The following is a 23,856-nucleotide window of genomic DNA, read 5'->3' on the forward strand; positions in this document are numbered from 1 at the left end:
ATGGCCTCCCCGAACTCCTCCCAACCCCGAGTGGCACGCTTGGCCCGCCGGTACTCATCAGCTGCCTCAGGAGTCCCACGAGCCAACAAGGCTCAATAGGACTCCTTCTTCAGCTTGACGGCATCCCTTACTTCCGGTGTCCACCACCGGGTTAATAACAAAACACCGCTCGGGTTCAGATCGGGGAGGCCGTTCCTCCCAATCACGCCCCTCCAAGTGTCACTGTCGTTACCCACATGGGCGTTGAAGTCCCCCAGGAGAACAACGGAGTCCCCGGTTGGTGCACTGTCTAGTACCCCTCCCAGGGACTCCAAGAAGGCCGGGTACTCCGCACTGCTGCTTGGCCCGTAGGCCGACACAACAGTGAGAGACCTGTCCCCGACCCGAAGGCGCAGGGACGCGACCTTCTCGTTCACCGGAGTGAACCCCAACACGCAGCGGCTGAGCTGTGGGGCAATGAGCAAGCCCACACCAGCTCGCCGCCGCTCCCCGCGGGCAACGCCAGAGAAATGGAGAGTCCAACCCCTCTCAAGAAGTTGGGTTCCAGAGCCCAAGCTGTGCGTAGAGGTGAGGCCGACTATATCTAGCCGGTAACGCTCAACCTCCCGCACAAGCTCAGGCCCCTTCCCCCCCAGCGAGGTGACATTCCATGTCCCCAGAGCTAGTCTCCATGTCCGGAGATCCGGTCGTCGAGGTCCCCGCCTTCGACTGCCGCCCGGATCTCTCTGCACCCGTCCCGCATGGCTCCTCCCGCAGGTGATGGGTCCACGGGAGGACGGCCCCACGTCGTTCCTTCGGGCTGGGCCCGACCGGGCCCCGTGGGGAAAGGCCTGGCCACCAGGCGCTCGCTGCTGAGCACCCACCCCAGGCCTGGCTCCAGGGTGGGGCCCCGGTAACGTCAGTCCGGGCGACGTAACTGGCCTTGTTCTTTGTCTCTTCATGTAGGGCTTCTGAACCGCTCTTAGTCAGACCCGTCTCCCAGGACCTGTTTGCCATGGGTGACCCTACCAGGGGCATGAAGCCCCCGACAACATAGCTCCCAGGATCATTCGGGTGCTCAAACCCCTCCACCACGTTAAGGTGGCGGTTCGGGGAGGGGATAATTTTACCAATGAAAGTCAGACATTGCTTTTCAACAATGCTTCATGTTCCTGTGACTACAGTTGTACATATTATTCAGAAATTTAAGATCCATGGAACTGTAGCCAATCTCCCTGAACGTGGCCACAAGAGGAAAATTGATGACAAATCAAAGAGATGGATAATACGAATGGTAACAAAAGAGCCCAGAAAAACTTCTAAAGAGATTAAAGGTGAATTACAAGTTCAAGGAACATCAGTGTCAGATCGCACCATCCGTAGTTGTTTGAGCCAAAGTGGACTTAATGGGAGACGTCCAAGGAGGGCACCATTGTTGAAAACAAATCATAAAAAGCCAGATTACAATTTGCCAAACTACATGTTGACAAGCCACAAAGCTTATGGGAGAATGTCCTATGGACAGATGAGACAAAAATTGAACTTTTTGTCAAGGCACATCAGCTCTATGTTCACAGATGGAAAAATGAAGCATATCAAGAAAAGAAAACAGGACAATGACCCAAAAATACACATACAAACACCCAAGAATGGCTAAAAGGAAAAATTTGGACTACTGTAAAGTGGCCTTCTTTGATCCCTGACCTAAATCCTATTGAGCATCTGTGGAAGGAGCTGAAACATGCCGTCTGGAAAAGGCACCCTTCAAACCTGAGACAACTGGAGCAGTTTGCTCATGAGGAGTGGGCCAAAATACCTGCTGAGAGGTGCAGAAGTCTCATTGACAGTTAAAGGAATCATTTGATTGCAGTGATTGCCTCAAAAGGTTGTGCAACAAAATATTAAGTTAAAAGTACCATCATTTTTGTCCAGGCCTGTTTCATGAGTCTATTTTTTTTAAATATATCATTCTGTTGACACATGGTTGAAAAAATGTCTGACTTTCATTGGTTAAATTTGATAGAATTTTTATTATTACTTTTGTCTGATTCAAGTTATTTCCGTGACCACTGTGAGTTTTTCTTTCATTAACTGACAAGTACCAACAATTTTGCCCACTTGTGCACTAACACTTGACGAAAAAATTTGCAATTTGCAGTTGTTGCAATTCCAATATGTTCGGTGTTATAATGACAGTACCGTGGATTTATATCAACCCTAACTAGCCTCTCAAAGTGCTTTCATTTTATTATTCATTTATTCCCCCATACGTGGTGCGACAGTAAGGTTGCCAATCTACACCATCGACTCCTCCAATCATCATCAATCAATCACACATACACCACATACATCGTCAAAGTGGGTGAGGGGTCTTGCATAAGGACACAATGGTGGTATGTACTGGTCAGAACTGGGATCATACAGTCAATGTTTAACCTCATGCCCTGTTAAGATTATTTGGCTACAATGACTGTAGTGTAATGCCATGAGTTTTACACAGATACCCACAGATAAAGCACTTGAAAACTTTTGAAAACACTGCCTGGGACTACATATGCATATCCTTTTGTGGTAAGGCAGATTGAGAAAATAAATGTGGTTTTGGTAACTAGGTCTCAACATGATCAAAAAGAAACCTTTGTGCACAAAAACATGTCTAGTATTTGTTTCCTTATTATTTGAGATAATGGTTCAAAATGGTAAAATGACAGTATTTTTCACTATAGTCCCAACTACATTTTCCATTGTGTACCTCCAGGTGCTGCAGGCCTTACAGAAGGACCAAGAGAAGGGCAGCCCGGTGTTGAGGCGGTGAAGACCTCACATTGACAACACTGTCTCACCATGCACTCTCCCACTTCTCGCAAGAGGAGGCAGTAGCAGAGGTGATCTAACCCAGGCTGGCAATGGGATAATTGGCGGTTTGGTCCTGACACCCAGCTGTTGTGGTACCCCTCCACTGTGGGGACAGCACTCGAGGCCTTATTTGAACACCCTACTATCCAGACATTATAGCCCAAGAATGTACAACCCACTCCAGCACTGGCAGACACAATGGCAGATATTGTGTCAGAAAATGACACACTTTGATGACATGTTTCACTCTAATCTTTATGAAATTCTGTAAACCTATGGAATCTCTGCTTGTGCACCTGTTTGTGCCTGCTCCATCAAGTCAATTGTAATCAGGAAAAGGGGCCGGTAGCAGCTTTAAGCGCTCCTCTATATTGTTACTGTATGTTGCACACACAAGTCAAGTGTGCAATCGTGAGGTTACAGTTCATGTTTTTATTTTTGTTGTGTGAGTTTTCTTATTTAATATTTATCAGAACAATGAAGTGATTTAAGAAATGTATATGGATTCAATGAGGTACTGATTGGAAAAGCCTGTTTTGTACTGCACAGTGGTGATTTAGCTGAAAACAATAATAGTGGCTGAGCTGCTTTGTTTCTCCTGGACACTGTTTGGACACCATACTCATATTATTAGATTGCAACATTGATGCTAAATTGGATAATTCTCCTAAACACAATTAGGCTGTTCTGAATTGCACAAAATCATTGGGCTGAAGATGGACCCTTGTGGAACCCCATGTGTGATCTTTGGTTAGCTCTAAAGATCAGTCATCTTATATTGTGCCACTACTGTGGATGCCATCTTGGCTAGCAAATCATGACCAGTGCAAACAAGGCTATATAACAGGGGTGCCCAAACTTTTTTCCTCGAGGGTACCAGACCCAATTATATATTGCATTTAAAAAGTTGAAATACAAGAGAGATTTAAGAGATGTATTATTATTATTATTATTATTAGGCCCGAGCCTGGGACTCCGTCCCGGCGAGGGACTCATTAAAACCGCGTCCGAAACCCGGAAAATGGCAACAATCAAGTAGTAAACACACCCCGACATGGCAGTGAGTGGTGTCAAAAATTAGAACTCGACGAGCTCTAATTGTCACAAAAGACCCCGAGAAAAAATAACGAAAGACGACTCGGTAGCGCCACCTCAAACTTTGATTTTCATGGGGCCAATGGGAGCCCGACTCGGAAAAAAATCGACGTAAAAATCCGAAACTCACATCATAAAATAGAACATGTCGGGACATGACAAAAATGATATTATGGCCCCGCCCTAAAATGTACAGGACGTCGGCCATATTGGATCAAACCCGGGAACGACAAAAGTGCACACCCTCACATTCAGGACATTTTCTCGCACAGTTTTCATCACAAACACTTCAAATTTGGCCAAATCCCACTAAACCCATGTGTGATTAAAGATTAACAATTACATTTTGATTATGACTTTGGGTGTGGTCAGGGTGAATTTTCAACAAAATCGCAAATTTTGGAATATTTCAAAAAAATATTTCTCTTTCACACATTTTTTGTTGGGAAAACGCTAATACAGCGTTTATGCACATTTGTGAGCTGAACGCAATGATATGCAAATCAAGGCACTCTCTCACAAAATGTCTCTCTAGCGCCCTCTTCAAATTTCATTTTCAAAAATTCGTAGAAGACAAACGCTTTGACGTGGACGTGTGAAAAAAATCACAGGGGCCTTATTTGTGATGGGGCACAATGTGAGAAAGTCACATGACTGTAGCTGTTATGGTTTAGGAGAAAAATAATGGGTGGAAAAAAAATTTCCATTATTAGGCCCGAGCCTGGGACTCCGTCCCGGCGAGGGACTCATTAAAACCGCGTCCGGAGCGTTGAAAATGGCAAAAATCAAGTAGTAAACACGCCCCGACATGGCAGTGAGTGGTGTCAAAAATTAGAACTCGACGAGCTCTAATTGTCACAAAAGACCCCGAGAAAAAATAACGAAAGATGACTCGGTAGCGCCACCTCAAACTTTGATTTTCATGGGGCCAATGGGAGCCCGACTCGGAAAAAAGTCGACGTAAAAATCCGAAACTCACATCAAAAAATAGTACATGTCGGGACATGACAAAAATGATATTATGGCCCCGCCCTAAAATGTACAGGACGTCAGCCATATTGGATCAAACCCGGGAAAGACAAAAGTGCACACCCTCGCATTCAGGACATTTTCTCACACAGTTTTCATTACAAACACTTCAAATTTGGCCAAATCCCACTAAACCCATGTGTGATTAAAGATTATCAATTTTACTTTGATTATGACTTTGGGTGTGGTCAGGGTGAATTTTCAACAAAATCGCAAATTTATGAATATTTTAAAAAAATATTTCTCTTTCACACATTTTTTGTTGGGAAAACGCTAATACAGCGTTTATGCACATTTGTGAGCTGAACGCAATGATATGCAAATCAAGGCACTCTCTCACAAAATGGCTCTCTAGCGCCCTCTTCAAATTTCATTTTCAAAAATTCGTAGAAGACAATCGATTTGTCGTGGACGTGTGAAAAAAATCACAGGGGCCTTATTTGTGATGGGGCACAATGTGACAAAGTCACATGACTGTAGCTGTTATGGTTTAGGAGAAAAATAATGGGTGGAAAAAAAATTTCCATTATTATTATTATTATTATTATTATTTTGGTGGCCGAATTGAAGCCACTTTTGACCCCCTGAACGTTAACGAAAAGTCAATTTTATTGGACCCAAAATTCAAGGTTGGTGAAAAATTTATTATTTTGATCTTTAAAAAAATTAATGTTTAAAAATGACTCAATAGCGCCACCTCAAAAATCAAAATGCATTACGTCAATGACAGACCTTTTTCATCGTAGACAAATGGAAATTGGTACAAACATAGAACATGTCAAGATAAGTAAAAAATTATATTATGACCCCACCCTAAAACCTACAGGAAGTCGGCCATTGTGGGCGGAACCCCAATTTTTCAAAATTTTACCTCTCACATTTGGATTTTTTGCGCCTTGGATTTTCATTCAAGAAACTTGCAAATTGGTGAAAATGAACTAGACCCATGTGGGATTATAGGGAACTGTCTTGGATTTTTCTATATCATAAAATGTGGGTGTGGCCAGCCTGCAAAGAAAAAAGCAATATTTTGAAGTGTTAAAGTGTGCATAACTCACACATGCAGTGTCCTATTTCCCGGCATTAATATACATTTTGTTTAAAATCTTGGTCTACACGAAATGATACACAATTTACATATGTCAGAATTTTTTTTGCTCCACAGCGCCCCCTTGAACTTTTGAATTGGGCCAAAAAAATTACTTTGACGTAAACATTTGAAATTGGGCATGGACATTTGGCTTGGCAAACTGAACAAAAAAGTCAATAAGAACATATCTCTAATTTCAACGGTGTTGCCATGGCAACGTCTGACTTTTCTCATTGAAATACATGGGTTTTGGTTAACTGGGATGAAAAATAATTACTTTGTCATAGACCATTGAAATTTGCTACACATATTCCTCTCATCATACTGAACAAAAAAGCCAATGACAACATACCTCTATCGGCAACTATTATTAGGCCCGAGCCTGGGACTCCGTCCCGGCGAGGGACTCATTAAAACCGCGTCCGGAGCGTGGAAAATGGCAAAAATCAAGTAGTAAACACGCCCCGACATGGCAGTGAGTGGTGTCAAAAATTAGAACTCGACGAGCTCTAATTGTCACAAAAGACCCCGAGAAAAAATAACGAAAGACGACTCGGTAGCGCCACCTCAAACTTTGATTTTCATGGGGCCAATGGGAGCCCGACTCGGACAAAAGTCAACGTAAAAATCTGAAACTCACAGCAAAAAATAGAACATGTCAGGACATGACAAAAATGATATTATGGCCCCGCCCTAAAATGTACAGGACGTCGGCCATATTGGATCAAACCCGGGAACGACAAAAGTGCACACCCTCGCATTCAGGAAATTTTCTCACACAGTTTTAATCACAAACACTTCAAATTTGGCCAAATCCCTCTAAACACATGTGTGATTAAAGATTAACAATTACATTTTGATTATGACTTCGGGTGTGGTCAGGGTGAATTTTCAACAAAATCGCAAATTTTGGAATATTTCAAAAAAATATTTGTCTTTCACACATTTTTTGTTGGGAAAACGCTAATACAGCGTTTATGCACATTTGTGAGCTGAACGCAATGATATGCAAATCAAGGCACTCTCTCACAAAATGGCTCTCTAGCGCCCTCTTCAAATTTCATTTTCAAAAATTCGTAGAGGACAATCGATTTGTCGTGGACGTGTGAAAAAAATCACAGGGGCCTTATTTGTGATGGGGCACAATGTGACAAAGTCACATGACTGTAGCTGTTATGGTTTAGGAGAAAAATAATGGGTGGAAAAAAAATTTCCATTATTATTATTATTATTATTAGGCCCGAGCCTGGGACTCCGTCCCGGCGAGGGACTCATTAAAACCGCGTCCGGAGCGTGGAAAATGGCAAAAATCAAGTAGTAAACACGCCCCGACATGGCAGTGAGTGGTGTCAAAAATTAGAACTCGACGAGCTCTAATTGTCACAAAAGACCCCGAGAAAAAATAACGAAAGACGACTCGGTAGCGCCACCTCAAACTTTGATTTTCATGGGGCCAATGGGAGCCCGACTCGGAAAAAAGTCAACGTAAAAATCTGAAACTCACATCAAAAAATAGAACATGTCAGGACATGACAAAAATGATATTATGGCCCCGCCCTAAAATGTACAGGACGTCGGCCATATTGGATCAAACCCGGGAACGACAAAAGTGCACACCCTCGCATTCAGGACATTTTCTCACACAGTTTTAATCACAAACACTTCAAATTTGGCCAAATCCCTCTAAACACATGTGTGATTAAAGATTAACAATTACATTTTGATTATGACTTTGGGTGTGGTCAGGGTGAATTTTCAACAAAATCGCAAATTTTGGAATATTTCAAAAAAATATTTCTCTTTCACACATTTTTTGTTGGGAAAACGCTAATACAGCGTTTATGCACATTTGTGAGCTGAACGCAATGATATGCAAATCAAGGCACTCTCTCACAAAATGGCTCTCTAGCGCCCTCTTCAAATTTCATTTTCAAAAATTCGTAGAGGACAATCGATTTGTCGTGGACGTGTGAAAAAAATCACAGGGGCCTTATTTGTGATGGGGCACAATGTGACAAAGTCACATGACTGTAGCTGTTATGGTTTAGGAGAAAAATAATGGGTGGAAAAAAAATTTCCATTATTATTATTATTATTAGGCCCGAGCCTGGGACTCCGTCCCGGCGAGGGACTCATTAAAACCGCGTCCGGAGCGTGGAAAATGGCAAAAATCAAGTAGTAAACACGCCCCGACATGGCAGTGAGTGGTGTCAAAAATTAGAACTCGACGAGCTCTAATTGTCACAAAAGACCCCGAGAAAAAATAACGAAAGACGACTCGGTAGCGCCACCTCAAACTTTGATTTTCATGGGGCCAATGGGAGCCCGACTCGGAAAAAAGTCGACGTAAAAATCCGAAACTCACATCAAAAAATAGTACATGTCGGGACATGACAAAAATTATATTATGGCCCCGCCCTAAAATGTACAGGACGTCGGCCATATTGGATCAAACCCGGGAACTGACAAAAGTGCACACCCTCGCATTCAGGACATTTTCTCACCCAGTTTTCATCATAAACACTTCAAATTTGGCCAAATCCCACTAAACACATGTGTGATTAAAGATTATCAATTACATTTTGATTATGACTTTGGGTGTGGTCAGGGTGAATTTTCAACAAAATCGCAAATTTTGGAATATTTCAAAAAAATATTTCTCTTTCACACATTTTTTGTTGGGAAAACGCTAATACAGCGTTTATGCACATTTGTGAGCTTGAACGCAATGATATGCAAATCAAGGCACTCTCTCACAAAATGGCTCTCTAGCGCCCTCTTCAAATTTCATTTTCAAAAATTCGTAGAAGACAAACGCTTTGACGTGGACGTGTGAAAAAAATCACAGGGGCCTTATTTGTGATGGGGCACAATGTGAGAAAGTCACATGACTGTAGCTGTTATGGTTTAGGAGAAAAATAATGGGTGGAAAAAAAATTTCCATTATTATTAGGCCCGAGCCTGGGACTCCGTCCCGGCGAGGGACTCATTAAAACCGCGTCCGGAGCGTGGAAAATGGCAAAAATCAAGTAGTAAACACGCCCCGACATGGCAGTGAGTGGTGTCAAAAATTAGAACTCGACGAGCTCTAATTGTCACAAAAGACCCCGAGAAAAAATAATCGAAAGACGACTCGGTAGCGCCACCTCAAACTTTGATTTTCATGGGGCCAATGGGAGCCCGACTCGGAAAAAAGTCGACGTAAAAATCCGAAACTCACATCAAAAAATAGTACATGTCGGGACATGACAAAAATGATATTATGGCCCCGCCCTAAAATGTACAGGACGTCGGCCATATTGGATCAAACCCGGGAACGACAAAAGTGCACACCCTCGCATTCACGACATTTTCTCGCACAGTTTTCATCACAAAAACTTCAAATTTGGCCAAATGCCACTAAACCCATGTGTGATTAAAGATTATCAATTACATTTTGATTATGACTTTGGGTGTGGTCAGGGTGAATTTTCAACAAAATCGCAAATTTTGGAATATTTCAAAAAAATATTTCTCTTTCACACATTTTTTGTTGGGAAAACGCTAATACAGCGTTTATGCACATTTGTGAGCTGAACGCAATGATATGCAAATCAAGGCACTCTCTCACAAAATGGCTCTCTAGCGCCCTCTTCAAATTTCATTTTCAAAAATTCGTAGAGGACAATCGATTTGTCGTGGACGTGTGAAAAAAATCACAGGGGCCTTATTTGTGATGGGGCACAATGTGAGAAAGTCACATGACTGTAGCTGTTATGGTTTAGGAGAAAAATAATGGGTGTAAAAAATTTTTTCCATTATTAGGCCCGAGCCTGGGACTCCGTCCCGGCGAGGGACTCATTAAAACCGCGTCCGGAGCGTGGAAAATGGCAAAAAACAAGTAGTAAACACGCCCCGACATGGCAGTGAGTGGTGTCAAAAATTAGAACTCGACGAGCTCTAATTGTCACAAAAGACCCCGAGAAAAAATATCGAAAGACGACTCGGTAGCGCCACCTCAAACTTTGATTTTCATGGGGCCAATGGGAGCCCGACTCGGAAAAAAGTCAACGTAAAAATCCGAAACTCACATCAAAAAATAGTACATGTCGGGACATGACAAAAATGATATTATGGCCCCGCCCTAAAATGTACAGGACGTCGGCCATATTGGATCAAACCCGGGAACGACAAAAGTGCACACCCTCGCATTCAGGACATTTTCTGGCATAGTTTTAATCACAAACACTTCAAATTTGGCCAAATCCCTCTAAACACATGTGTGATTAAAGATTAACAATTACATTTTGATTATGACTTCGGGTGTGGTCAGGGTGAATTTTCAACAAAATCGCAAATTTATGAATATTTAAAAAAAATATTTCTCTTTCACACATTTTTTGTTGGGAAAACGCTAATACAGCGTTTATGCACATTTGTGAGCTGAACGCAATGATATGCAAATCAAGGCACTCTCTCACAAAATGGGTCTCTAGCGCCCTCTTCAGATTTCATTTTCAAAAATTCGTAGAAGACAATCGATTTGTCGTGGACGTGTGAAAAAAATCACAGGGGCCTTATTTGTGATGGGGCACAATGTCAGAAAGTCACATGACTGTAGCTGTTATGGTTTAGGAGAAAAATAATGGGTGGAAAAAAAATTTCCATTATTATTATTATTATTATTATTATACTTACCGCTTTGAAGTCATTTTTGACCCCCTGAACGTTAACGAAAAGTCAATTTTATTGCACCCAAAATTCAAGACTGGTGAAAAATTTTTTTTTTTTACCTGCGTTTATAAAAATTTTGAAAAATGTCTCGGTAGCGCCCCCTAAAACTCCAATGCATTGTTTTTGCAAAGTTTGACATAAACATTTGAAATTTTGTACATACATCCTCCTTGACATACTGATCAAAAAAGTCAATGAGATCATACCTCTATTTGCAACTATGTTGCCGTGGTAACATAATAAATGTGCCATTGAAATGAATGGGGTTCAGAGTACTGGACTTTGTTGTAGACTAAATAGATGCTCTACACTCATCAAACTATGGCCTGAAATTCAAGATTGGCAAGAAATGTTGTATTTTGATGTGCAAAAAAATTTACGTAACAAAATGACTCAATAGCGCCACCTCAAAATTTGAAATACATTGCGGCAATGAGAGACCTTTTTCATCGTAGACAAATGAAATTTGGTACAAACATAGAACATGTCAAGACAAGTAAAAAATTCTATTATGACCCCACCCTAAACCCTACAGGAAGTCGGCCATTGTAGGCGGAACCCCATTTTTTCAAAATTTTACCTCTCACATTTGGATTTTTTGCGCCTCGGCTTTTCATTCAAGAAACTTGCCAAATGGTCACAATGAACCAGACCCATGTGGGATTATAGGGAACTGTCTTGGATTTTTCTACATGATAAAATTTAGGTGTGGCCAGCCTGCAAAAAAATAAGCAATATTTTGAACTATTAAATTGCGCGTAACTCACACATGCAGTTTCCTATTTCCCGGCATTAATATACATTTTGTTTACAATATTGATCAGCACCAAATGATATACAATTTACATGTGTCAAATTTTTTTTTTGGCTCCACAGCGCCCCCTTGAACTTTTGAATTGGACCAAAAAAATTACTTTGACATAAACATTTGAAATTTGGCATGGACATCCCTATTGCTATACTGAACAAAAAAGTCTCAGACACCATACCTCTATTTTGAAATGTGTTGCCATGGATACGTCTGCCATTTCTCATTGAAATACATGGGTTTTGGATAACTGGGATGAAAAATTATTACTTTGTCGTAGACCATTGAAATTTGGTACACATGTTCCTCTCACCATATGGAACAAAAAAGCCTATCAGAACATACCTCTATTTTCAACTATGTTACCGTGGTAACATAATAAATGTGCTATTGAAATGAATGGGGTTCAGAGTACTGGACTTTGTTGTAGACTAAATAGATGCTCAACACTCATCAAACTATGGCCTAAAATTCAAGATTGGCAAAAAAAGTTGTATTTTGATGTTCAAAAAAATTAACGTATCAAAATGACTCAATAGCGCCACCTCAAAATTTGAAATACATTACGGCAATGAGAGACCTTTTTCATCGTAGACAAATGAAATTTGGTACAAACATAGAACATGTCAAGACAAGCAAAAAATTATATAATGACCCCACCCTAAACCCTACAGGAAGACGGCCATTGTGGGCGGAACCACATTTTTTCAAAATTTTACCTCTCACATTTGGATTTTTTGCGCCGTGGATTTTCCTTCAAGAAACATGCAAATTGGTCAAAATGAACTAGACCCATGTGGGATTATAGGGAGCTGCCTTTGATTTTTCTACATCATAAAATGTGGGTGTGGCCAGCCTGCAAAAAAAAAATCAATAATTTGAAGTGTTAAAATGTGCATCACTCACACATGCAGTGTCCTATTTCCCGGCATTAATATACATTTTGTTTAAAATCTTCATCTACACAAAATGATATACAATTTACAAATGTCAGATTTTTTTCTGCTCCACAGCGCCCCCTTGAACTTTTGAATTGGACCAAAAAAATTACTTTGACATAAACATTTGAAATTTGGCATGGACATCCCTATTCCAGTACTGAACAAAAAAGTCAATGACACCATACCTCTATTTTCAAAGGTGTTGCCATGGCAACGTCTGACATTTCTCATTGAAATACATGGGTTTTGGATAACTGGGATGAAAAATTATTACTTTGTCATAGACCATTGAAATTTGGTACACATATTCCTCTCATCATACGGAACAAAAAAGCCAATGAGAACATACCTCTATTTTCAATCATGTTACCGTGGTAACATAATAAATGTGTCATTGAAATGAATGGGGTTCAGAGTACTGGACTTTGTTGTAGACTAAATAGATGCTCTACACTCATCAAACTATGGCCTAAAATTCAAGATTTGCAAAAAAAATGTGTATTTTGATGTTCAAAAAAATCTACATATCAAAATGACTCAATAGCGCCACCTCAAAATTTGAAATACATTACGGCAATGAGAGACCTTTTTCATCATAGACAAATGAAATTTTTGACAAACATAGAACATGTCAAGACAAGTAAAAAATTATATTATGACCCCACCCTAAACCCTACAGGAAGTCGGCCATTGTGGGCGGAACTCCATTTTTCCAAAATTTTACCTCTCACATTTGGATTTTTTGCGCCGTGGATTTTCCTTCAAGAATCTTGCAAATTGGCCAAAATGAATTTAACCCATTTGGGATTATAAGATACTCTCCTTAATTTTTTAAAATTATAAAATGTGGGTGTGGCCAGCCTGCAAATAAAAAAAATATATTTTGAAGTGTTAAAGTGCGCGTAACTCACACATGCAGTGTCCTATTTCCCGGCATTAATATACACTTTTTTCAAAATGTGGATCTGAACACATACATATACAATTTACATCGGTCAGACATGATATTGCTCCACAGCGCCCCCTTGAAATTTTGAATTGGACCAAAAAAATTACTTTCACATAAACATTGGAAATTTGGCATGGACATGTGGCTTGGCAAACTGAACAAAAAAGCCAATGAGAACATACCTCTGTCTGCAACTATGTTACCGTGGTAACATAATAAATGTGTCATTGAAATGAATAGGGTTCAGAGTACTGGACTTTGTTGTGGACTAAATAGATGCTCTACACTCATCAAACTATGGCCTAAAATTCAAGATTAGCAAAAAAGTTTGTATTTTGATGTTAAAAAAAATTAACGTATCAAAATGACTCAATACCGCCACCTCAAAATTTGAAATACATTGCGGCAATGAGAGACCTTTTTTATCGTAGACAAATGAAATTTGGTACAAACATAGAACATGCCAAGACAAGAAAAAAATTATATTATGACCCCACCCTAAACTCTACAGGAAGTCGCCCATTGTGGGCAGAACTCAATTCTTTCAAAATTTGACCACTCACATTTGAATTTTTTGTGCCTTGGATTTTCTTTCAAGAAACTTGCGAATTGGTCAAAATACACTAGACCCACTTGGGATTATAGGCTACTCTCCTGAATTTTGTTAAGTTATAAAATATGGGTGTGGCCAGCCTGCAAAGAAAAAAGATGGGTTTTTTTTAAGTTTTAAATACCCCGTAACTCAAACATGCAGTGTCCTAATTCCCGGCATTAATATACGTTTTTTTCAAAATCTTGATCTGAGTGTATAGACATGCAATTTACATATGTCAAACTTTACATTGCTCCACAGCGCCCCCTTGAACTTATTAATAGTGCTCAAAAAAATTACTTTGTCACAAACATTTGAAATTTGGCATGGACACTTCTGTTGCCATACTGCACAAAAAAGTCAATGACACCATATCTCTATTTTTAAAGGTGTTGCCATGGCAACGTCTGACATTTATCATTGAAATACATGGGTTTTGGTTAACTGGAATGGAAAATATTTACTGTGTCATAGACCATTGAAATTTGATACACATATTCCTCTCATCATACTGAACAAAAAAGCCAATGAAGACATATCTCTATTTCCAACCGTGCAGGTGTGACAAGGTCATAAATAGTGTCTTTGGAATGAATGGAGTAGAATCAGAATCAGAATCAGAAGACTTTTATTGCCATAGTCTGTGAACACAGTTCACAAACTAGGAACTTGATACGGTGAAAAAGTGCAACATAAACACACTGAATAAATACAAATACAAATACAAATAAGGGCATGCACAAAGTTAAAAAGATATGCTTAAAAAAGTCAAATGAAATACTTAAAGGGAGAAAATATGTACAACAGCAGCATCAGAACAACAGTGCAAAGTGGCTTATTAAAGTGACCGGTGTTATAAAGTGTCCAGTATAGTGCAGATATTATAAAGTGTTCATGAGACAAACTGCAGAGGGGAAGAAACTGTTCTTATGGCGAGAGGTTCTGGTCCCAATGGACCGTAGCCTCCTGCCAGAGGGAAGTGGCTCAAATAGTCCATGTCCAGGGTGAGAGGTGTCAGCTGCTATACGGCCTGCTCGCCCCCGAGTCCTGGAGACGTACATGTCCTGTATAGATGGAAGGCTGCAGCCAATCACCTTCTCAGCAGAGGCACAATGCACTGAAGTCTCTGTCTGTCCCTGGCTTCAGTGAACCACACAGTGATGGAGGAGGTGAGGATGGACTCAATGATGGAAGTGTAAAACTGCACCATCATCTGGACTGGCAGCTTGCGTTTCCTCAGCTGCCGCAGGTGGAACATCCTCTGCTGGGCTTTCTTGATGAGGGAGCTGATGGTCGGCTCCCACTTGAGATCCTGGGTGATGCAGGTGCCCAGGAAGTGGAAAGAGTCCACAGTGGTGATGGGGGAGTCCGTCAGGGTGAGGGGAGGCAGGGGGGCTGTGACTTTCCTGAAGTCCACGATCATCTCCACTGTCTTCTGGGCGTTGAGCTCCAGGTTGTTGCTGCTGCACCAGGACACCAGCCGGTCCACCTCCCTCCTGTAGGCAGACTCATCGCTGTCCGAGATGAGTCCGATGAGGGTGGTGTCATCCGCAAACTTAACCAGTTTGACGGAGTCGTGGCTGGAGGTGCAGCAGTTGGTGTACAGGGAGAAGAGCAGGGGAGAAGGTACACAGCCCTGTGGAGCTCCTGTGCTGATAGTCCGAGTGTCCGAGACATTCTTCCCCAGCCGCACGCGCTGTCTCCTGTCTGTCAGGAAGTCAGTGATCCACCTGCAGGTGGAGTCAGACACGTTGAGCTGAGCGAGCTTGTCCTGGAGCAGAGCAGGGAGGATGGTGTTGAATGCAGAGCTGAAGTCCACAAACAGGATCCTGGCGTAGGTTCCCGGGGAGTCCAGATGCTGGAGGATGAAGTGAAGGGCCAGGTTAATAGTGTCGTCCACAGACCGATTGGCTCTGTAGGCAAACTGCAGAGGGTCCAGGAGGGGGGAGGTGAAGGACTTGAGGTGGTGCAGGACCAGGCGCTCAAATGACTTCATGAGTACAGACGTCAGCGCCACAGGTCTGTAGTCATTAAGTCCAGTGATCCTGGGCTTCTTGGGGACGGGGACAATGGTGGACAGCTTGAAGCAGGCTGGGACGTGACATGACTCCAGGGAGGTGTTAAAAATGTCCGTGAAGACAGGAGCCAGTTCCTCAGCACAGTGTCTAAGGGTGGAAGGAGAGACACCGTCTGGGCCCGCGGCCTTACGGGGATTCTGCTTCCTGAAAAGCTTAGTCACGTCCTGCTCCACAACTGTGAGGGCAGTGGGGGAGGAGGGGGGGTCCCAGGTGGGTTTGGAGGTAATGTCCATGATGGTGGGGGAGGAGGGGGAGGGGTGTGAAACTTCAAACCTCGCATAAAAGCCGTTTAACTTTTCTGCTAGTTGTTTGTTGTCCACGGCGGGAGGGGCTTCGGGGCTGTAGTTGGTGATTTGCCTAAGCCCTCTCCAGACAGAAGCAGAGTCGTTGGTGGAGAATTGCTGCTCCAGACGTGTATTGTACTTCGCTTTAGCCTTTTCCACCTCTTTGCTAAACGCATACTTGCAACGCCTGTAGCCGTCACGATCTCCTGCCCTGAAAGCCATCTCCTTTTCCCTCCTCAAATGTCTAAGTCTGGGTGTGAACCAGGGTTTGTCGTTGTTAAAAGTCACCCTGGTGCATGATGGAATGATGCTGTCCTCACAGAACTGAATGTATGACGTCACAGTGTCTGTGTCCTCATCCAAACTGAATGTGGCCTTGAACACATCCCAGTATTACTCAGTAGTATTACAGTAGTATTACAGTAGTATTACTCAGTCGCTGATTTTGGGGGGAGGAGCGATGTAAGCGGGAACGAAAGGCAGGATCTCCGCGGTGGCGTGTACCCCGCGGTCGCAAGGGGTGGCGAGGGCCTTTATCACTGCTTGCAGTTTTAATTATTATTATTATTATTATTATTTTGGTGGCCGCTTTGAAGCCATTTTTTACCCCCTGAACATTAACGAAAAGTCAATTTTATTGGACCCAAAATTCAAGGTTGGTGAAAAATTTATTATTTTGAAAAAAAATTATGTTTCAAAATGACTCAATAGCGCCACCTCAAAATTTGAAACACACTGCGGCAATGACAGACCTTTTTCATCGTAGACAAATGAAATTTGGTACAAACATAGAACATGACAAGACAAGTAAAAAATTATATTATGACCCCACCCTAAACCCTACAGGAAGTCGGCCATTGTGGGCGGAACCCCATTTTTTCCAAAATTTTACCTCTCACATTTGGATTTTTTGCGCCTTGGATTTTCATTCAAGAAACTTGCAAATTGGTCAAAATGAACTAGACTCATGTGGGATTATAGGGAACTGTCTTGGATTTTTCTACATCATAAAATGTAGGTGTGGCCACCAATCAAAGAAAAAAACAATATTTTGAAGTGTTAAAGTGTGCATAACTCACACATGCAGTGTCCTATTTCCCGGCATTAATATACATTTTGTTTAAAATCTTAATCTGCACGACATGATATACAATTTGCATATGTCACAATTTTTTTTGCTCCACAGCGCCCCCTTGAACTTTTGAATTGTATCAAAAAAATTACTTTGACGTAAACATCTGAAAATTCGACATGGACATTTAGCTTGGCAAACTGAACAAAAAAGCCAATGAGAACATACCTCTATTTTGAAACTATGTTACCGTGGTAACAAAATAAATGTGTCATTGAAATGAATGGGGTTCAGAGTACTGGACTTTGTTGTAGACTAAACAGATGCTCTACACTCATCAAACTATGGCCTAAAATTCAAGATTGGCAAAACAAGTTGTATTTTCATGTGGAAAAAAATTAACGTATCAAAATGACTCACCTCAAAATTTGAAATACATTACGGCAATGAGAGACCTTTTTCATCGTAGACAAATGAAATTTGGGACAAACATAGAACATGTCAAGACAAGAAAAAATTATATTATGACCCCACCCTAAACCCTACAGGAAGACGGCCATTGTGGGCGGAACCCCATTTTTTCAAAATTTTACCTCTCACATTTGGATTTTTTGCGCCGTGGATTTTCATTCAAGAAACTTGCAAAATGGTCATAATTTACTAGACCCATGTGGGATTATAGGGAACTCTTTTGGAATTTTCTAAATTATAAAATGTGGGTGTGGCCAGCCTGCAAAGATAAAATACATTTTTTGAAGGTTTTAAATGCGTGTAACTCACACCGTTAGTGTCCTATGTCCCGGCAGGAATATACTTTTTTATTCAAACTGTTGATCTGAACACATAGATATACAATTTACACAGGTCAGACAATAAATTGCTCCATGAAATTTGGTACAAACATAGAACATGTCAAGACAAGTAAAAAATTATTTTAACACCCCACCCTAAACCCTACAGGAAGTCAGCCATTGTGGGCAGAACTCAATTCTTTCAAAATTTGACCACTCACATTTGAATTTTTTGTGCCTCGGATTTTCTTTCAAGAAACTTGCGAATTGGTCAAAATACACTAGACTCAGTTGGGATTATAGGCTACTCTCCTGAATTTTGTTAAATTATAAAATATGGGTGTGGCCAGCCTGCAAAGAAAAAAGATGTTTTTTGAAGTTTTAAATGGCCCGTAACTCAAACATGCAGTGTCCTAATTCCCGGCATTAATATACGTTTTTTTTTCAAAATCTTGATCTGAGTGAATAGACATGTAATTTACATATGTCAAACTTTACATTGCTCCACAGCGCCCCCTTGAACTTATTAATAGTACTCAAAAAATTACTTTCTCACAAACATTTGAAATTTGGCATGGACACTTCTGTTGCCATACTGCATAAAAGAGTCACAAACACCATATCTCTATTTTTAAAGGTGTTGCCATGGCAACGTCTGACATTTATCATTGAAATACATGGGTTTTGGTTAACTGGAATGGAAAATATTTACTGTGTCATAGACCATTGAAATTTGGTACACATATTCCTCTCATCATACTGAACAAAAAAGCCAACGAAGACATATCTCTATTTCCAACCGTGCAGGCGTGACAATGTCATAAATAGTGTCTTTGGAATGAATGGAGTAGTATTGCTCAGTCGCTGATTTTGGGGGGAGGAGCGATGTAAGCGGGAACGAAAGGCAGGATCTCTGCGGTGGCGTGTACCCCGCGGTCGCAAGGGGTGGCGAGGGCCTTTATCACTGCTTGCAGTTTTAATTATTATTATTATTATTATACGTGCCGGATTGAAGTCATTTTTGACCCCCTAAACGTTAACGAAAAGTCAATTTTATTGGACCCAAAATTCAAAGTTGGTGAAAAATTAATTATTTTGATATTCAAAAAAATTAATGTTTCAAAATGACTCAATAGCGCCACCTCAAAATTTGAAATACATTACGTCAATGAGAGACCTTTTTCATCGTAGACAAATTAAAATTGGTACAAACATAGAACATATTAAGACAAGTAAAAAATGATATTATGACCCCACCCTAAACCCTACAGGAAGTCGGCCATTGTGGGCGGAACCCCATTTTTCCAAAATTTTACCTCTCACATTTGGATTTTTTGCGCCATGGATTTTCATTCAAGAATCTTGCAAATTGGTCAAAATGAACTAGACACATGTGGCATTATAGGGAACTGCATTGGATTTTTCTAAAGCAAAAAAAGTGGGTGTGGCCAGCCTGCAAAGAAAAAATCAATATTTTGAAGTTTTAAAGTGTGCATAACTCACACATGCAGTGTCCTATTTCCCGGCATTAATATACATTTTGTTTAAAATCTTCATCGGCACCAAATGATATACAATTTGCATATGTCAGAATTTTTTTTGCTCCACAGCGCCCCCTTGAACTTTTGAATTGGGCCAAAAAAATTACTTTGACGTAAACATTTGAAATTCGGCATGGACATTTGGGTTTGCACACTGAACAAAAAAGCCAATGAGAACATACCTCTATCGGCAAATATGTTACCGTGGTAACATAATAAATGTGTCATTGAAATGAATGGGGTTCAGAGTACTGGACTTTGTTTTAGACTAAATAGATGCTCTACACTCATCAAACTATGGCCTAAAATTCAAGATTTGCAAAAAATTTTGTATTTTGATGTTCAAAAAAATTAACATATCAAAATGACTCAATAGCGCCACCTCAAAATTTGAAATACATTACGGCAATGAGAGACCTTTTTCATCGTAGACAAATGAAATTTGGTACAAACATAGAACATGTCAAGACAAGTACAAAATTATATTATGACCCCACCCTAAACCCTACAGGAAGTCGGCCATTGTGGGCGGAACCCCATTTTTCAAAAATTTTACCTCTCACATTTGCATTTTTTGCACCTTGGATTTTCATTCAAGAAACTTGCAAATTGGTCAAAATGAACTGGCCCCAGTTGGGATTATAGGGAACTGTCTTTGATTTTTCTACATCATAAAATGTGGGTGTGGCAGCAATCAAAGAAAAAAAACATTTTTTGAAGTGTTAAAATGCGCATAACTCACACATGCAGTATCCTCTTTCCCGGCATTAATATACATTTTGTTTAAATTCTTGATCTACACGAAATGACATACAATTTACACGTGTCAGAATTTTTCCGCTCCACAGCGCCCCCTTGAACTTTTGATTTGGACCAAAAAAATTTACTTTCACATAACCATTTGAAATTCGGCATGGACATTTGGCTTGGCAAACTGAACAAAAAAGCCAATGACAACATACCTCTATTTTCAACTATGTTACCGTGGTAACATAATAAATGTGTCGTTGAAATGAATGGGGTTCAGAGTACTGGACTTTGTTGTAGACTAAATAGATGCTCTACACTCACCAAACTATGGCCTAAAATTCAAGATTGGCAAAACAAGTAGTATTTTCATGTGGAAAAAAATTAACGTATCAAAGTGACTCAATAGCGCCACCTCAAAATTTGAAATACATTGCGGCAATGAGAGACCTTTTTCATCGTAGACAAATGAAATTTGGTACAAACATAGAACATGTCAAGACAAGTAAAAAATTATATTATGACCCCACCCTAAACCCTACAGGAAGTCGGCCATTGTGGGCGGAACCCCATTTTTTCCAAATTTTAACTCTAACATTTGGATTTTTCATGCCGTGGATTTTCATTCAAGAAACTTGCAAAATGGTCACAACTTACTAGACCCATGTGGGATTATAGGGAACTCTTGTGAAATTTTCTAAGTTATAAAATATGGGTGTGGCCAGCATGCAAAGAAAAAAATTTTTTTTTGAAGTTTTAAATGTCCCGTAGGTCAAACATGCAGTTTCCTATTTTCCGGCATTAATATACATTTTGTTCAAAATCTTGATCTGAGTGAATAAATATGCAATTTACACATATCAAAGACTACATTGCTCCACAGCGCCCCCTTGAAATTTTTAAATGGCACGTAAAAAAAATACTTTGTCACAAACATTTGAAATTTGGCATGGACATGCCTATTCCAATACTGAACAAAAAAGTCAAAGACACTATACCTCTATTTTCAAAGGTGTTGCCATGGCAACGTCTGACATTTCTCATTGAAATACATGGGTTTTGGTCAACAAAGATGAAAAAAAATTACTTTGACATAACCATTTGAAATTTTGCAGGGACATTTGGCTTGGCAAACTGAACAAAAAAGTCAATGAGAACATACCTCTATTTTCAACTATGTTGCCGTGGTAACATCATAAATGTGTCATTGAAATGAATGGGGTTCAGAGTACTGGACTTTGTTGTAGACTAAATAGATGCTCTACACTCACCAAACTATGGCCTAAAATTCAAGATTGGCAAAAAAATGTGCATTTTGATGTTCAAAAAAATTACCGTATCAAAATGACACAATAGCGCCATCTCAAAATTTGAAATACATTACGGCAATGAGAGACCTTTTTCATCGTAGACAAATGAAATTTGGTACAAACATAGAACATCTCAGGACAAGTAAAAAATTATATTATGACCCCACCCTAAACCCTACAGGAAGTCGGCCATTGTGGGCAGAACTCCATTTTTCCAAAATTTTACCTCTCACATTTGAATTTTTCGTGCCTTGGATTTTCTTTCAAGAAACTTACAAATTGGTAAAAATATACTAGACCCATGTGGGATTATAGGGAACTCTCTTGTATTTTCCTAAATCATAAAATGTGGGTGTGGCCAGCCTGCAAAGAAAAAATATGTTTTTTGAAGTTTTAAATGGCCCGTAACTCAAACATGCAGTGTCCTAATTCCCGGCATTAATATACGTTTTGTTCAAAATTTTCATCTGAGTGCATAGACATGCAATTTACATATGTCAAATATTACATTGCTCCACAGCGCCCCCTTGGAATTTTAAATGGTGCACAAAAAATATTACTTTGTCACAAACATTTGAAATTTGGCATGAACATCCCTATTCTGATACTGAACAAAAAAGTCAATGACACCATATCTCTATTTTTAAAGGTGTTGCCATGGCAACATCTGACATTTCTCATTGAAATACATGGGTTTTGGTTAAATAGGATGAAAAATATTTACTGTGTCATAGACCATTGAAATTTGGTACACATATTCCTCTCATAATACTGAAAAAAAAGCCAATGAAGCCAAACTTCTATTTCCAACCGTTCAAGCGTGACAATGTGATAAATGATCTCTTTGGAATGAATGGAGTAGTATTACTCAGTCGCTGATTTTGGGGGAGGAGCGATGTAAGCGGGAATGAAAGGCGGGATCTCCGCGGTGGCGCGTACCCCGCGGTCGCAAGGGGTGGCGAGGGCCTTTATCACTGCTTGCAGTTTTAATTATTATTATTATTATTATTATTATACTTACCGCTTTGAAGTCATTTTTGACCCCCTGAACGTTAACAAAAACTCAAATTTATTGGACCCAAAATTCAAGTTTGGTGAAAAATTTATTATTTTGATGTTCAAAAAAATTATTCTTTCAAAATGACTCATTAGCGCCACCTCAAAAATCAAAATGCATTACGTCAATGAGAGACCTTTTTCATCATAGACAAATGAAATTTGGTACAAACATAGAACATGTCAAGACAAGTAAAAAATTATATTATGACCCCACCCTAAACCCTACAGGAAGTTGGCCATTGTGGGCGGAACCCCATTTTTTCAAAATTTTACCTCTCACATTTGGATTTTTTGCGCCTTGGATTTTCATTCAAGAAACATGCAAATTGGTCAAAATGAACTAGACCCATGTGGGATTATACGGAGCTGCCTTTGATTTTTCTACATCATAAAATGTGGGTGTGGCCAGCCTGCAAAAAAAAAACAATAATTTGAAGTGTTAAAATGTGCATCACTCACACATGCAGTGTTCTATTTCCCGGCATTAATATACATTTTGTTTAAAATCTTGATCTACACAAAATGATATACAATTTACATATGTCAGATTTTTTTCTGCTCCACAGCGCCCCCTTGAACTTTTGAATTGTACCAAAAAAATTACTTTGACATAAACATCTGAAATTTGGCATGGACATTTGGCTTGGCAAACTGAACAAAAGAGCCAATGAGAACATACCTCTATTTTCAACTATGTTGCCGTGGTAACATAATAAATGTGTCATTGAAATGAATGGGGTTCAGAGTACTGGACTTTGTTGTAGAATAAATAGATGCTCTACACTCATCAAACTATGGCCTAAAATTCAAGATTAGGAAAAAATGTTGTGTTTTGATGTTCAAAAAAATTTACGTATCAAAATGACTCAATAGCGACACCTCAAAATTTGAAATACATTACGGCAATGAGAGACCTTTTTCA

General features: G+C 40.1%; 1 protein-coding gene across 2 annotated transcripts in view; it reads left to right on the plus strand.

Annotated features, from left to right (window-relative positions):
* tbc1d14 (TBC1 domain family, member 14) overlaps positions 1–3,697 on the plus strand; it is a 79,760-nt gene extending 76,063 nt beyond the window's left edge. The window contains exon 15 of one of the 2 annotated variants that reach the window (XM_033983729.2): positions 2,738–3,697. In XM_033983729.2, coding sequence (XP_033839620.1) covers positions 2,738–2,794 — 57 coding nt within the window. In that variant the 3' untranslated portion in view covers positions 2,795–3,697. The remainder of the gene's footprint in view (positions 1–2,737) is intronic. The other variant, XM_055228875.1, reaches the window with a different exon arrangement.
* The last annotated feature ends 20,159 nt before the right edge of the window (positions 3,698–23,856 follow it).

Source organism: Periophthalmus magnuspinnatus, chromosome 18 (genome assembly GCF_009829125.3).
Source record: "Periophthalmus magnuspinnatus isolate fPerMag1 chromosome 18, fPerMag1.2.pri, whole genome shotgun sequence".
Lineage (NCBI taxonomy): Eukaryota > Metazoa > Chordata > Actinopteri > Gobiiformes > Gobiidae > Periophthalmus > Periophthalmus magnuspinnatus.